Source organism: Microcaecilia unicolor, chromosome 5 (genome assembly GCF_901765095.1).
Source record: "Microcaecilia unicolor chromosome 5, aMicUni1.1, whole genome shotgun sequence".
In the NCBI taxonomy this organism is placed as follows: Eukaryota; Metazoa; Chordata; class Amphibia; order Gymnophiona; family Siphonopidae; genus Microcaecilia; species Microcaecilia unicolor.
This window is the reverse complement of record NC_044035.1, coordinates 41,749,362-41,765,570: the sequence shown is the minus strand read 5'-3', so window position 1 is coordinate 41,765,570 and position 16,209 is coordinate 41,749,362. Positions and strand designations below refer to the sequence as shown.

General features: G+C 45.1%; 1 protein-coding gene across 2 annotated transcripts in view; it reads left to right on the top strand.

Moving 5' to 3' along the window:
• Positions 1 to 16,209, top strand: part of SUFU (SUFU negative regulator of hedgehog signaling) — a 232,700-nt gene that overhangs the window by 85,807 nt on the left and 130,684 nt on the right. Inside the window, exon 7 of one of the 2 annotated variants that reach the window (XM_030202831.1) lies at positions 12,796 to 12,949. In XM_030202831.1, the coding sequence (XP_030058691.1) occupies positions 12,796 to 12,949 (154 nt within the window). Of the gene's footprint in view, positions 1 to 12,792; positions 12,950 to 16,209 lie in introns of both variants that reach the window. The other variant, XM_030202830.1, reaches the window with a different exon arrangement.

Sequence of the window (16,209 nt, the reverse complement as noted above, 5' to 3'; positions counted from 1 at the left end):
CCTGAAAGACAGCTTTCTCCTCCCGAGAGTCTGTCTTTTGCTTCCTTTGTCCGGGAGATGTCTACGGCCATCCCCTTCCCGGTGGTTGTGGAGGACGAGCCCAGGGCTGAAATGTTTGAGCTCCTGGACTATCCTTCTCCACCTAAGGAAGCGTCCACTGTTCCCTTGCACCATGCCCTGAAAAAGACATTGCTTGCGAACTGGACCAAGCCATTAAGTAATCCCCACATTCCCAAGAAGATCGAGTCCCAGTACCGGATCCATGGGGACCCAGAGCTGATGCGCACTCAGTTGCCTCACGACTCTGGAGTTGTGGATTTGGCCCTAAAGAAGGCTAAGAGTTCTAGGGAACATGCTTCGGCGCCCCCGGGCAAGGACGCTAGAACCTTAGACTCCTTTGGGAGGAAGGCCTACCATTCCTCTATGCTCGTGTCCAAGATCCAGTCCTACCAGCTCTACACGAGCATGCACATGCGGAACAATGTGCGGCAGTTGGCGGGCTTGGTTGATGCTCTTCCCCCTGAGCAAGCCAAGCCTTTTCAGGAGGTGGTCAGGCAGCTGAAGGCGTGCAGAAAATTCCTGGCCAGAGGAGTTTATGACACTTTTGATGTTGCGTCCAGGGCCGCTGCTCAAGGTGTGGTGATGCGCAGGCTCTCATGGCTGCGCGCCGCCGACCTGGAGAATAGAATCCAGCAGCGGATTGCGGACTCGCCTTGCCGTGCGGACAACATTTTTGGCGAAAAAGTCGAACAGGTGGTAGAGTCTCTCCACCAGCGGGACACCGCATTCGACAAATTCGCCCGCCGGCAGCCTTCAGCTTCTACCTCTACAGGTAGACGATTTTTCGGGGGAAGGAAGACTGTTCCCTACTCTTCTGGCAGGCGTAGGTACAATCCTCCTTCCCGACAGCCTGCGGCCCAGGCTAAGCCCCAGCGCGCTCGCTCTCGTCAGCAGCGTGCGACTCAGCAAGGCCCCGCGGCTCCCCAGCAAAAGCAAGGGGCGAGCTTTTGACTGGCTCCAGCAGAGCATAGCCGACATCCAAGTGTCCGTGCCGGGCGACCTGCCAGTCGGAGGGAGGTTGAAAGCTTTTCACCAAAGGTGGCCTCTCATAACCTCCGATCAGTGGGTTCTGCAAATAGTCCGGCAAGGATACACCCTCAATTTGGCATCAAACCCTCCAAATTGTCCACCGGGAGCTCAGTCTTACAGCTTCCAGCACAAGAGGGTACTTGCAGAGGAACTCTCCGCCCTTCTCAGCGCCAATGCGGTCGAGCCCGTGCCATCCGGGCAAGAAGGGCTGGGATTCTATTCCAGGTACTTCCTTGTGGAAAAGAAAACAGGGGGGATGCGTCCCATCCTAGACCTAAGGGCCCTGAACAAATATCTCGTAAAAGAAAAGTTCAGGATGCTTTCCCTGGGCACCCTTCTCCCCATGATTCAGCAAAACGATTGGCTATGCTCTCTGGACTTGAAGGATGCCTATACACACATCCCGATACTGCCAGCTCACAGACAGTATCTGCGATTTCAGTTGGGCACCCGCCACTTCCAGTACTGTGTGCTACCCTTTGGGCTCGCCTCTGCGCCCAGGGTGTTCACAAAGTGCCTAGCTGTGGTAGCAGCGGCACTTCGCAGGCTGGGAGTGCACGTGTTCCCATATCTCGACGATTGGCTGGTGAAGAACACATCCGAGGCAGGAGCCCTGCAGTCCATGCAGATGACTATTCGCCTTCTGGAGCTACTGGGGTTTGTGATAAATTACCCAAAGTCCCATCTTCTTCCAGTGCAGAACCTCGAATTCATAGGAGCCCTGCTGGATTCTCGGACGGCTCGCGCCTATCTCCCAGAGACGAGAGCCAACAACTTGTTGTCCCTCGTCTCCCGGGTGCGGGCGTCCCAGCAGATCACAGCTCGGCAGATGTTGAGATTGCTGGGCCACATGGCCTCCACAGTTCATGTGACTCCCATGGCCCGCCTTCACATGAGATCTGCTCAATGGACCCTAGCCTCCCAGTGGTATCAGGCCGCTGGGGGACTAGAGGACGTGATCCACCTGTCCACGAGTTTTCTCGAATCCCTGTATTGGTGGACGATTTGGACCAATTTGACTCTGGGACGTCCCTTCCAAATTCCTCAGCCACAAAAAGTGCTGACCACGGATGCGTCTCTCCTGGGATGGGGAGCTCATGTCGATGGGCTTCACACCCAAGGAAGCTGGTCCCTCCAAGAACGCGATCTACAGATCAATCTTCTGGAGTTACGAGCGATCTGGAACGCTCTGAAGGCTTTCAGAGATCGGCTGTCCCACCAAATTATCCAAATTCAGACAGACAACCAGGTTGCCATGTATTATGTAAACAAGCAGGGGGGCACCGGATCTCGCCCCCTGTGTCAGGAAGCCGTCAGCATGTGGACCTGGGCTCGCCGGAACGGCATGGTGCTCCAAGCCACATATCTGGCAGGCGTAAACAACAGTCTGGCCGACAGACTGAGCAGGATTATGCAACCTCACGAGTGGTCGCTCAATTCCGAAGTGGTGCGCCAGATCTTCCAAGCGTGGGGCACCCCCTTGGTGGATCTCTTCGCATCTCGAGTGAACCACAAAGTCCCTCAGTTCTGTTCCAGGCTTCAGGCCCACGGCAGACTGGCATCGGATGCCTTCCTCCTGGACTGGGGGGAGGGTCTGCTGTATGCTTATCCTCCCATTCCTCTGGTGGGGAAGACTTTGTTGAAACTCAAGCAAGACCGAGGCACCATGATCCTGATTGCTCCTTTTTGGCCGCATCAGATCTGGTTCCCTCTTCTTCTGGAGTTATCCTCCGAAGAACCGTGGAGATTGGAGTGTTTTCCGACCCTCATCACGCAGGACGAGGGGGCTCTTCTGCATCCCAACCTCCAGTCTCTGGCTCTCACGGCCTGGATGTTGAGGGCGTAGATTTTGCCTCTTTGGGTCTGCCAGAGGGTGTCTCCCGCATCTTGCTTGCTTCCAGGAAAGACTCCACTAAGAGAAGTTACTTCTTTCATTGGCGGAGGTTTGCCGTCTGGTGTGACAGCAAGGCCCTAGATCCTCGCTCTTGTCCTACACAGACCCTGCTTGAATACCTTCTGCACTTGTCTGAGTCTGGTCTCAAGACCAACTCTGTAAGAGTTCATCTTAGTGCAATCAGTGCATACCATTACCATGTGGAAGGTAAGCCGATCTCAGGACAGCCTTTAGTTGTTCGCTTCATGAGAGGTTTGCTTTTGTCAAAGCCCCCTGTCAAGCCTCCTACAGTGTCATGGGATCTCAATGTCGTTCTCACCCAGCTGATGAAACCTCCGTTTGAGCCACTGAATTCCTGCCATCCGAAGTACTTGACCTGGAAGGTCATTTTCTTGGTGGCAGTTACTTCAGCTCGTAGAGTCAGTGAGCTTCAGGCCCTGGTAGCCCAGGCCCCTTACACCAAATTTCATCATAACAGAGTAGTCCTCCGCACTCACCCTAAGTTCTTGCCAAAGGTCGTGTCGGAGTTCCATCTGAACCAGTCAATTGTCTTGCCAACATTCTTTCCCCGTCCTCATTCCTGCCCTGCTGAACGTCAGCTGCACACATTGGACTGCAAGAGAGCATTGGCCTTCTACTTGGAGCGGACACAGCCCCACAGACAGTCCGCCCAATTGTTTGTTTCTTTTGATCCCAATAGGAGGGGAGTGGCTGTAGGGAAACGCACCATATCCAATTGGCTAGCAGATTGCATTTCCTTCACTTACGCCCAGGCGGGGCTGGCTCTTGAGGGTCATGTCACGGCTCATAATGTTAGAGCCATGGCTGCGTCGGTAGCCCACTTGAAGTCAGCCTCCATTGAAGAAATTTGCAAAGCTGCGACGTGGGCTTCTGTCCACACATTCACATCCCATTACTGCCTGCAGCAGGATACCCGACGCGACAGTCGGTTCGGGCAGTCAGTTCTTCAGAACCTGTTTGGGCTTTAGGATCCAACTCCACCCCCCGAGGGCCCTGTTTGTTCTGTTCCAGGCTACACTCTCAGTTAGTTGGTAAAATTTTTTTAGGTCAATCTCTGTTATGTCCTCGCCGTTGCGAGGCCCAATTGACCATGGTTGTTGTTTTGAGTGAGCCTGGGGGCTAGGGATACCCCATCAGTGAGAACAAGCAGCCTGCTTGTCCTCGGAGAAAGCGAATGCTACATACCTGTAGAAGGTATTCTCCGAGGACAGCAGGCTGATTGTTCTCACATACCCGCCCGCCTCCCCTTTGGAGTTGTGTCTTCCCTTAAGAGTATTGTCTTGCTACATACTGGACTGGCCGGCTCGAGCCGGTTTCGGGCGGGAAGACGGCCGCGCATGCGCGCGAGGGCTAGCAAAGGACTTTGCTAGTGAAGATTCCGATTGGAGGGGCTGCCGTGGACGTCACCCATCAGTGAGAACAATCAGCCTGCTGTCCTCGGAGAATACCTTCTACAGGTATGTAGCATTCGCTATATTTGGCAACTAAGATTTAATGCTAAAAAATGCAGGGTCATGCACTTGGTTCACAAGAATCCAAGGGAACAGTACAATATAGGGGTTGAAGTGCTTCTGTGTATAAAGGAAGAGCAATACTTGGGGGTGATTGTGTCTGATGACCTTAGTTTCCAAACAGGTAGAAAAAGCAGTGGTCATAGCCAGAAGGATGCTTGGGTTATAAGGAGAGGGATGACCAATAGGAGCAAAGAGGTGATAGTGCCCTTGCATAAGTCTCTGGTGAGGCCCCATTTAGAGTACTGTGTAAAGTTCTGGAGACCGTACCTACGGAAAGATTTAAACAGGATGGAATCAGATGGAATCAGTCTAGAGGGCAGCTACAAAATTTGTAAGCAGTCTTGTACATAAAACATATAGGGACAGTCTTATGAACCTCAACACTTATACGCTGGAAGAGAGGAGGGAGAGAGGAGATGTGATAGAGATGTTTAAATATCTCAGGGGCGTTAATGTACAGGAAGTGAGCCTTTTTCAAATGAAGAAAACTCTGGATTGAGGGGGCATACGATGAAGTTAAAGGAAATAGGCTTAGGAGGAATCTAAGAGAGTATTCGATCACTGAAAGGGTGGTGGAAGTATAGAATGGCTTCCTGGTGGAGGTCATGGAGATGAGGACTGTGTATTTAAGAAAGTGTGGGACAAGGACGTTGGATCCCTTAGGAAAAGGAAGAGTTAGTGGTTATGGATGATGGGCAGACTGGATCGGCTATTTGGCCTTTATCTGCCGTCATGTTTCTATTTTTCTGTGTTTCTCCTCTGTGAGGAATGGGATCTATTAATCCTCTTCCTTCTGCTTTGTTATGAGAAATACTGACTAACCAAGGAGCATACTGTCTCTCTATTACCACCTGCTTATGGTCACAACCCACAATTCTCTGGATTCATCTGCTGTGGTTAAAGGAAAGAAAATTATCAGGTAAGTCATAATTTCTCCATACTTTTCACCTTGTGTTGAAGACTTGTTTGTTTAGGAAATTGTTGACTTTAAATTAAAGATGTTAGTCCAGTTTCCAGTTTTGTTTAGTGTGTATTTTATAATCCCAGAATGGCTGGCTATTTTATATTGTAATCCACCTCAAACCTTATTGAATGGGATTTGGCAGGATATAAGCCGTCAATAACATAACATGGATAATCTTTTTCAAACTTAGGCAGCTACGAGCAATAAAGTCATGTTTACAATGTGAAGATTTTAGGATTTTAGCTCAGGCACTTTGGTTGCCCCAACTGGATTATTGTAATTTGTTATATTCTCAGGTTACAAGCAAGTTGAATAATCGTCTACAATTACTACAGAACACTGCAGCCAGATTGATTTATGGATTGGGTCGGTTTGACAGTGTATCACCTGTTTTGCTTGATCTTCACAGGTTGTCAGTATGCCAACGTATTGGTTTTAATCTGATTTGTTTAATTTTTAAATCTATTTTTAGGCTAAATTCAGAGGGGCTTGGTGAACTGCTTGTATTCCCTTCTCTCAGAAAAAGCTTAGGCTTTTCACGAACTATGGAATTAGGTTTATCTTTTAAAATGTCCGTTTCAAGTCAGTTTATGAAGGCCCCTTCCCTTTTCAGAAGGAAAGGCTATGGAACATGCTGCCTAAAGATGTAAAACCCTGTTCCCTTATTTCTTTTAGGAAAGCTTTGAAAATGTATTTATAGTAATTGGAAACGTTTAATTTGACAAATTTACGTTGTATGTTCTGTTATCTCATATTGTAGAGAATTCTAGCTCTGTAAACCGCTGTGAATCATTTGGAAAACGGGCAGTATATGAAACTTAGATCATTTATTAATTTTCCTATATCTTATCTATTTGCTGAGCAAGTCCGAACAGTTTACAGTATCTAAAAAAATAAACATAGTAAGAAGAGAACTCCATAAAATTATAGGACAGATTCCATTCACAGCACATTTCATACAAGGTACATAAAATCGAATCAAAGGTCGATCAAACCATTCGCACAAGATAGAATAGTATCAGACATTCCAAATGAGTGGAAAAGGTGCAGCGAAGGGCGACTAAATGATAGCGGGGATGGGACGACTTCCCTATGAAGAAAGACTAAGGAGGCTAGGGCTATTCAGCTTGGAGAAGAGACGGCTGAGGGGAAACATGATAGAGGTATATAAAACAATGAGTGGAGTGGAACAGGTGGATGTGAAGCGTCTGTTCACGCTTTCCAAAAATACTAGGACTAGGGGGCATGCGATTAAACTACAGTGTAGTAAATTTAAAACAAATCGGAGAAAATTTTTCTTCACCCAACGTGTAATTAAACTCTGGAATTCATTGCCGGAAAATGTGGTGAAGGCGGTTAGCTTAGCAGAGTTTAAAAAGGGGTTGGACGGTTTCCTAAAGGACATAAACCGCTACTAAACGGACTTGGAAAAATCCAAAATCCCAGGAATAACATGTATAGAATGTTTGTACGTTTGGGAAGCTTGCCAGGTGCCCTTGGCCTGGATTGGCCGCTGTCGTGGACAAGATGCTGGGCTCGATGGATCCTTGGTCTTTTCCCAGTATGGCATTACTTATGTACTTATACTTATGACATTTAAACGAGTTCAAACTAAAATATATCAATATTTTCAATATTTCTCATTGCAGAAACCCATTGGCAGAGGCAAGAAAATAAGAATCAGGGGGTGTTGAACACTTACTGAAAGAAGTGTGATTTTAGGGCAGAGCAAAAGATAGCATAAGAACTTTCCAACCAAATTGGTTGGGGGGGGAGTGAATTCCATAGAGCTGGTGCAAGAAAATAAGCTGAGGTCCTTGTACATTTCTATCTAGCTTTGGAGGGAGGAGGGATAGCTAATCTGTTACCAGTTGATGAACGAAGAGTACAGGCTGGAGTATACAGAATGGTTAAAGAGGCTAGATAGGTAGGAGTAACTGTGTATAAGGCTTTGTGCATCAGTGTGAGGATTATAGCAGTGTTTCCCAAGTCCAGTCCTGGAGTAGTACCCCTTTCCAGTCAGATTTTCAGGATATCCACAATGAATATGCATGAAACAGATTTGCATATAATGGAGGCAATGTGTGCAAATCAAGTTCATTCATATTCATTGTAGATATCTGAAAACCTGACTGGCAAGGGGTATTCCAGGACTGGACTTGGGAAACACTGGCTTCTATAGGAAGCCAATGAAGACGTTCAAGAAGAAGGGGGATTCTTTCATATCTAGAGGCCTCTGACAAATAATATGAGCAGTGGTATTCTGCAGTGTTTGTGAACGCTTAAAGTTCATCTTAGTAATTCCAGTGTAGACTATGTTGCAGTAATCTTATTGAGTGTTTATGTAAGCACAGCACAAGGAGCAAAGTGAATCTAGATCTACCGTGTTCCTGATTAATCTAAATTGACAAAAAAGAAACACGTTTTCATAATGTGAGATATTTGAGGACTGAAAGAAAGGGAAGTGTTGATGATAATCCCTAAGTATCTAATTGAGGATGCAGGGATAATTTGCCTGCCTAAATGCGTTAGATTCAAAGTAGGAGAAGGTAGCGAGCCTGAAATCCAGCTAGCTATTGTTTTTTTTGGGTTAAGGACAAGATGGTTAAGTTGAAACCATTAAGCACCCTCATGGAGACAATTTTGAATTGGCTGTAAATCAGTGGAATTAGGGGTTTGTGTATTATATCAATAAGAAATCATCCATATATGAATATGAACTAATATTATATGACTGGATAAGCAAAGCTAACAGACTTACATATAGATGGAAAAGAGGGTGATAGAACGGAGCCCTGGGGACTCCGAAAGTAAGAGATTGAGAAACAGATGGAGAGAGACTGAGAGACCTTGAAGGAACAATCCACTAGAAAAGAGAGCCATTTGTGGACCTTGCCAGTTATACCAAGTGAATGTAGGCGTCGTAATAGAAGATTATGATCAATCAAACACTGCTGATAAATCTAAAGATACAATTAATGCGATTTGGCCTCAATTTGGGCTCCTTCCAAGCAAGAATGCAACTCGCTTGGAAAGATAGAATAGAAAGTAGTACTTTAGTGCTTCCGCTCATATCATCCTTTGTACCCCAGTGCACCTGAATTGTTTGGACTGGCATACAGGTGCTAAAGATTTCCAGAAAGGAGCAGTATCTTTTTGTAATAAGGTGAGACTTTGTAGATCACCAGACATTTGGAAAATTAAACTCCTGCTTGTCATCCAAACTAGACTACTAAGTATACTTTCATGATCTTACCTTGAAGGGCTTTCAAGTTGTAGAGTTCAAAATTGTGGGAACCAAACAGACCAAAACAACAAAACCTGTGGAGCTCTTTCCTATGAATTGTGCTGGATGTCTACTCAACAGTAGAAGGAAACAGAAGAACTACCCTCCACGGGTATTGTACAAACGAACGCAAAACAGTGGAGGAGACCAAATAAAAAGTGCCACCCTCATGCGTGTGACGTTGCGTTCTGTTGCCTGGCAACTCTGCAGCGTTCCCTTCCAGTGATTGGTCTTTGCTGTTTGTGACGAACATGGAAGTACATGACGTCAGTTCAGGAGATGGATACAGCAGGAGCACGAATGCTTCAAGGCTTCACTTTCACGGAGTCAGCTTCAGAACGTTGGAGGTGCTTTTCATTATATAGGATACCTTTCAAATATTTCAGTGTCTGTATCATATCACCCCTGTCTCTCCTTTGCTCCTGAGGCATAAATCTGAATAGTTTGGAGCCAGCCAGTTTAAGAAATCTTCTCCTATGCCTGTGTTCTAGGTAACTAAGATCACCAGTACTGGCTATTTTCACTCATACAGATGGGTGTTATCAGTTCTCCTGTGGTGGTGCTTCTTCCAAAACCCATTCGAGCTGCATTGCATTTATTTGGTTGACTCTGACTCAAAAATAGTTTGATTTATTTGTTCCTACTTTTATCCTGTATAATTCGATAACCTGCAAATCAAGAAGAGCTCCTTTTACTAAGCCGCGATGGTGATTCCCTCGTGGCAGATGCAACGAAGCCCATAGGAATTGAATGGGCTTCTTCGCATTTGCTGCACCAGGAATCACTACTGAGGCTTAGTAAAAGAAGCCCCAAGAGAATAGCTTGTTTGTAAGCATTGAGGCTGAATCTACTGGCTTAATATTTGCTATTAGCGGACTTGGGCAATATAGGGATAGGTATTTGTAATGGCTTTAATTTTTTTTTTTTTTGGCATTATGAGATTTAAGAATGTAGAAACCTATAGAAATGTATTAAACCTAATTGTCAATCTCAGATATTTATCCGATACGTTCATTGTAATAAAAGAAGAATTTTCAGGTTAAATATTGGTTATGTCCTCAAGCGTGGCTTCAATTATTGCACTAAAATCAATCCCTCTGTGTTACATGGCATTGCTCCACTTTCAGTTCTTCATGATACTGCAGAAAATAAGAAAGAACCTTCTGTGTAGGAAAAAGAAGAATTTAACTTGCAGGATTGATGTGGAGTGATTTCTGGTAATTTGTTTTATGCTGGCCAAGTCTGTAGATAGTAGAGACATTGGTTGCAAATCATTTCTAAGAAATGGGCTTAGTTCTTACAATTCTAAGAAATGGACTTAATACTTTTTTAAAGATTGTTTGAACCAAGATAGTAATCCTATCACTTTATTTCCAAATTAAATATGTTTGCTCGCCACATAAAATTTCTAATCCAGTCCAGCAGTCTCCTGGTCATTATAAGCTCTAGATAGTATTTTCCAGATTTGAACCACTGAGTTGATTAATGTGTTAGGTAACGTGGGATGAGAATCATTCTCACTGGCTTGCCCCATAAACCTTTTAGTGGTTAATGACATCTGTGTATGGGACCTTATACAGTAGGTGACGGCAGAAAAAGACCTGTATGGACCATCCAGTCTGCCCAACAAGATAAATTCATATGCGCTACTTTATATGTATACCTTACCTTGATTTGTATCTACAATTTTCAGGGCACAGGCTGTTGAAGTCTGCCCAGTACTAGCCCCACCTCCCAACCACTAACCCCGCCTCCCAACCACCGGTGCTGCCACCCAATCTCTGCTAAGCTTCTGAGAATTCCTTTGTTTATCCCACGCATTTTTACATACTTACATACTGTACAATCTTTTATTGATGTCATAGAAGGTATTAAGACTTTGTTACCTGATGTTTTAAAAGAAAACAGTGTTTAAGTCTTTGGAGGAGAATTATTTTGTAACCCATCTTGATATGTTGCCCATTATGGGTGGTGTATCAAATGCACTCCATAAGCTGTTTGATTTATTTGTTGCCTGTAGTGGGCAACATCATGTGTTCTATATTCACAAAAATTCAATAAAATATCTTGGGGAGTTGGGAAATAAAATCAACAGAGGGATAACTACAAGCATGATACATAGATGACAAACTAGCATAAAACTGAGGGGGTAAAAAATTAGAATGCTGAAGAAAAGAGGATGTATTGTGGGGAAGAGAAAAACATAGCCATCACAAGTGGTAGTCCAGAGAATGCGTAATGTCTCATCCAAAAGTTAGTGTCAGGTTTTAGCATTGCCTTTGAATTTTAATATAGAAGTTTTCATTTCTGAGGACATAAGGTAGAGTATTCCAAAGGGTGAGAACTAAGCAAGCAAAAGTAGTTTGCGTGGTTGACTCGGGCCTAACCTAGGAAGGTGGGGGGTAAATGAAGGAGGTTAACTTGAGATGACCTTAAAGATCAAGCAGGTACATATGGGATAAGAAAAGTCACGAGGCAGAGGGGAAAACCAGAAGAGAGCATGAAAGGTGAGTGTGAGCAGTTTAAAATGAATGCTTGCTACAATAGGAAGCCTCTTTTTTTGTTACATGATCAAATCTGTTATCATGTTAAAGACGTTTCACAGCCATAATTTAGACACACTGTAGGCATTTGATTTTTGAGCAAGATGAACCTGTATATAAGGAATTGCAGCAGTCAGGTCCTAGTTGTGAAAGCATAGGTAGGAGTGACACGATCAGGAAGGTTTTTTTTTTTTTTTTTTTTTTTGCTGTTATGTTGGAACCTTCACAATGTGAGCGTGTTGAGTTCATTATAAATCCCGCGGGAGGTGGTGGAGATGAAAACGGTAACGGAATTCAAACATGCGTGGGATATGCATAAAGGAATCCTGTGCAGCAGGAATGGATCCTCAGAAGCTTAGCTGAAATTGGGTGGCGGAGCAGGTGGGGGGAAGAGGGGGGTTGTGGTTGGGAGGCTAGGATAGGGGAGGGCAGACTTATACGGTCTGTACCAGAGCCGGTGATGGGAGACGGGACTGGTGGTTGGGAGGCGGGAAATACTGCTGGGCAGACTTATACGGTCTGTGCCCTGAAAAAGACAGATACAAATTCAAGATATGAGTTTATCTTGGGCAGACTAGATGGACCATGCAGGTCTTTTTCTGCCGTCATCTACTATGTTACTATGTTACTATAAGGCACTTTGACTCTACACTGCAGCTGTTAAGAATAGGTAGTGTGGAATGTTCATGTTCAAGGTTGATGTACTGAAGATCTTCATCTTGCTGAGCTCTTATAAGGCTTGGCAAGCCATTAGGCTTGTAAATTTGTATAGAAGGATAGAGGCTTGACCTTTTCATCAGTTAATTAGCAGACAAGAAATTATAAAATTGTAACATATAAGTGGTATGTGCTGTCTGTAGCTGAGGACAGCAGGTAGGATAAATCATGAACCTAGCAGCACCCCTAGCAGCACAGAATAGTGTGTTTCGGAAACATCACTTCCTTACAAATTGAACGGTCTTTTTAGAGACATGTATATGTGTATATATATATCAGAAATTCATATGACTATATAAAGAAATACAGACATTTTTAATATGAAACCTCAGGAGAACATTTATCTGAGTTCTTTACATAGCATTATTATTGTGGTTCCATGTTGAGCCCTCTATGTTGTGGGATGTTTGACTGCTACCATAATTAAATTTCAAGTCTGTCGTTATATTAGTTTGTATGACTTAACGGATTTGGTTGTTTCATAGTGGACTATAATATAGCTGGACACTAATAAGTTAGCATATTTGGGAACTCCTTTTTCAGCTTCATACAAGAATCAGGCAGAGGTGACACTGCATTACGTATATGTCTCCATACTTCAGCTGTGCGTGGACTTCTGGAAGCTTGTAATATCGTTTTCAGATCTGATGTGTATTAGGTACCTGTGTAAAATCTAGTATATGGGAAAAACAAGCTCATTTTAACTGGAAAACTTCAAAATGTACTTTATTCTGAGTTGTATTTTTTTTTTATATCTTCCCAAGCAGGAGAGAGTGGATAAAGGAATTGAGACAGATGGCTCAAACCTGAGTGGGGTGAGTGCCAAATGTGCCTGGGATGATCTTAGCCGACCTCCAGACGATGAGGATGATAGTCGGAGCATCTGCATTGGGACACAACCAAGGCGACTGTCTGGGAAAGGTACATAAGTCTTTGTAGGTTGGTTCACACCTGGACTGAAGAGAAGGGTCATTTCTGCTGTATTTGAAATTGGTTAATCATAGAACTGCCATATGATTATTCCTTCTGGTGTCAGATAGTTTGTAGTGTTTCTGCTGATACATCGGATAAGTCAAAGCTGAGATGTTGAGCAGGAAGTGATTTGGCGAATAACCAGAGAATATTAGACTATTTTATAGACTTCAGAGTTGCCTTTGTTTGTCCTTCCTCTTTGAGAGAGTTACTTAGGCCAGTGCTCTTTAAATAGGGGATGTTAGCCCACTAGTGGGTTACAGCGACTGGGTTGTAGCTCCATACCCATTTCGATTCAGAGGAGGCGAAAGGAAGTGCAGCTGCCTCATTGCAGTACCAGTTTTTTCAGACACTTTGATTTACTATACTCATACTGTCCTGTTCTTGTGGTGATCGCCAAGCTGCATGGGAATACAAACCCTGTGTGGCTGAAAGTGACAAGAATCCCCATACTCAAAACTCCGAACAGCACCGAAAAACAGCTCCCAAATGCTCAACGCTAATGAGATGCAAATATAGATGTGCTCATAGCGTTGAGATTAGGGAGTTCGGTGGGAGGATTGTGCTTGATGCATGCGTAGAGGAATTCCGCAGTAACCTCGGTGCCTGGCATAACCTGAACGTGAAGCAAACATTGGCGTGTGTTTTCTGTGGCCTAAATATAAGCATAAAAAAAATTTTTTTTTTTTTTTTTAGTTACATGTTTATATTTAAAAGCAGGAATCGGACGCCTATGCGTGCTTTCACTTTTGGGGCTGCTGTGACTTGCACATATTTGTTGTTTCTCATGACCAGCACTTGAGGGCTTCCGTGGGCTTCCCTCTGCTTTCAAAAGCAATCAAAACCTGCAGATTTTGAAGAAAGAATTACGAGAAATCCTCTCTTCCATCACCCTTGCACCTTCTCCAACGTGGTGTTACTTTTTGCAGCAGTAAGGCTATTTTGTTTTGGGTGTTCTTTTCTGAGTTCTGGGGAGGAATACAAAATGACCTCATTTTCATGAGCTTGACTACATTAGGATGCTACTTGGCGCTGTTCGCTTGTGCACTTGTTTGTTCCCACGCACTGGGCCTTTGAGTACTCGGCACAGGTAAATGCAGGCGCTAGTCTGACACTAATGGTCTCTAAAGTTTGCTGCTGGTTGGGAGGCGGGGATAGTGCTGGGCAGACTTATACGGTCTGTGCCAGAGCCGGTGGTTGGGAGGCGGGGATAGTGCTGGGCAGACTTATATAGTCTGTGCCCTGAAGAGCACAGGTACAAATCAAAGTAGGGTTACACAAAAAGTAGCACATATGAGTTGTCTTGTTGGGCAGACTGGATGGACCGTGCAGGTCTTTTTCTGCCGTCATCTACTATGTTACTATGTTATTAGCTGGTAAGGAGAACGTTGGAGGATGGTGCTCGGGTGTCCATGCGGAGAACTATTTGGGTGCTAGAACTACTAGAGTTCGTTATAAACTACCCCAAGTCCCATCTTCACCCTGTTCAACAATTGGAATTCATTGGAGCCCTGCTCGATACACAGAAAGTTTGAGCCTTCCTCCCAGGGCCGAGGGTGGACCCACTAGTCGTATTGGCCTCTCAGGTCTGAGCCTCTCAGCAGGTCACAGCTCAGCAGATGTTGAAGTTGTTAGGCCACATGGCTTCCACAGTTTATGTGACATCCATGACACGCCTCCACATGAGATCAGCCCAGTGGACCCTAGCCTTCCAGTGGTACCAGGTTATGGAAGACCTGGAAGATGTTATCCGAGTGTCTCCAGACGTTGTTCACTCTCTGCTCTGGTGGACTGTTTGATCTAATTTGATCCTGGGACTTCCATTCCAAATTCCTCAACCCCCAAAAGTGCTGACAACAGATGCATCTCTCCTAGGTTAGGGAGCTCATGTAAATGGAGTTCACACTCAGGAAGCATGGTCCCTCCAGGAAACAGGTCTTTAGACCAACCTTCTGGAGCTCCAGGAAATCTGGAATGCTCTAAAGGCTTTCAGAGATCGGTTGTCCAACTAAATTGTACTCATTCAGACAACCAGGTTGCAATATATTAATTACACCAACAAAAAGGGGGGCACCGGATCATGCCCTCTGTGTCAGGAGGTGGTCCAGATGTGGCACTGGGCTCGCCAACACTGCATGTTCCTTCGGGCCACTTATCTGGCAGGCACAAACAGCCTGGCTGACAGTCTGAGCAGGGTTATGCAACCGCATGAGTGGTCTCTCAATATGGGCATTGCCCACGAGATCTTCAGAGAGTGGGGCACCCCCTCACTGGATCTCTTTGCCACTCAACTGAATCACAAGGTCCTTCAGTTCTGTTTCAGGCCCACAACAGACTAGCGTCAGATGCCTTCTTTCTGCATTTGGGGGACAGATCTGTTGTATGCGTATCCTCCCATTCCTCTTGTGGGGAAGACTGCTGAAACTCAAGCAAGACCATGGGACCATGATCTTAATCGCACCTTACTGACCTCAGCAGATCTGGTTCCCTCTTCTGGAGTTATCCTCCGAAGAACTTTGGAGATTAGTGTGTGTTCCGATCCTCATCACGCAGAATGAGGGTTCTCTTCTACATACCAACCTTCAGTCTCTGGCTGTCATGGCCTGGATGTTGAGAGCCTAGAATTTGCTTCTCTCGATCTGTCAGAGGGTGTCTCCTGAGTCTTGCTGGCTTCCAGGAAAGATTCTACTAACAGGTGTTATTCTTTCAAATGAAGGAGTTTTGCCGTCTGGTTTGAGGGGAAGGCCCTACATCCTGTTTACTGTCCTAAGTCCCTGCTTGAATACCTTCTGCACCTTTCTGAGTCTGGTCTTAAGTCCAACTCCGTAAGAGTTCACCTCAGTGCAATTAGTACTTATCAGCATGTAGAGGGTAAGCCCATCTCTGGGCAGCCTCTAGTTGTTCGCTTCATGAGAGGTTTGCTTTTGTCAGAGCCCCCTGTCAAACCTCGACCTGTGTAATGGGACCTCAATGACTTTCTCACTCAGCTGATGAAAGCTGTTTTCGAGCCAATGAATTCCTTCCATCTGAAGTACTTGACCTGGACAGTCATTTTCTTTGTGGCAGTTACTTCATCTTGTAGGGTCAGTGAGCTTTAGACTCTAGTAGTGGATGCACCTTATACTAAGTTTCATCACAACAGAGTAGTCCTCTGCACGCACCCTAAGTTCCTACTAAATGTTGTGTTGGAGTTCCATTTGAACCAGTCT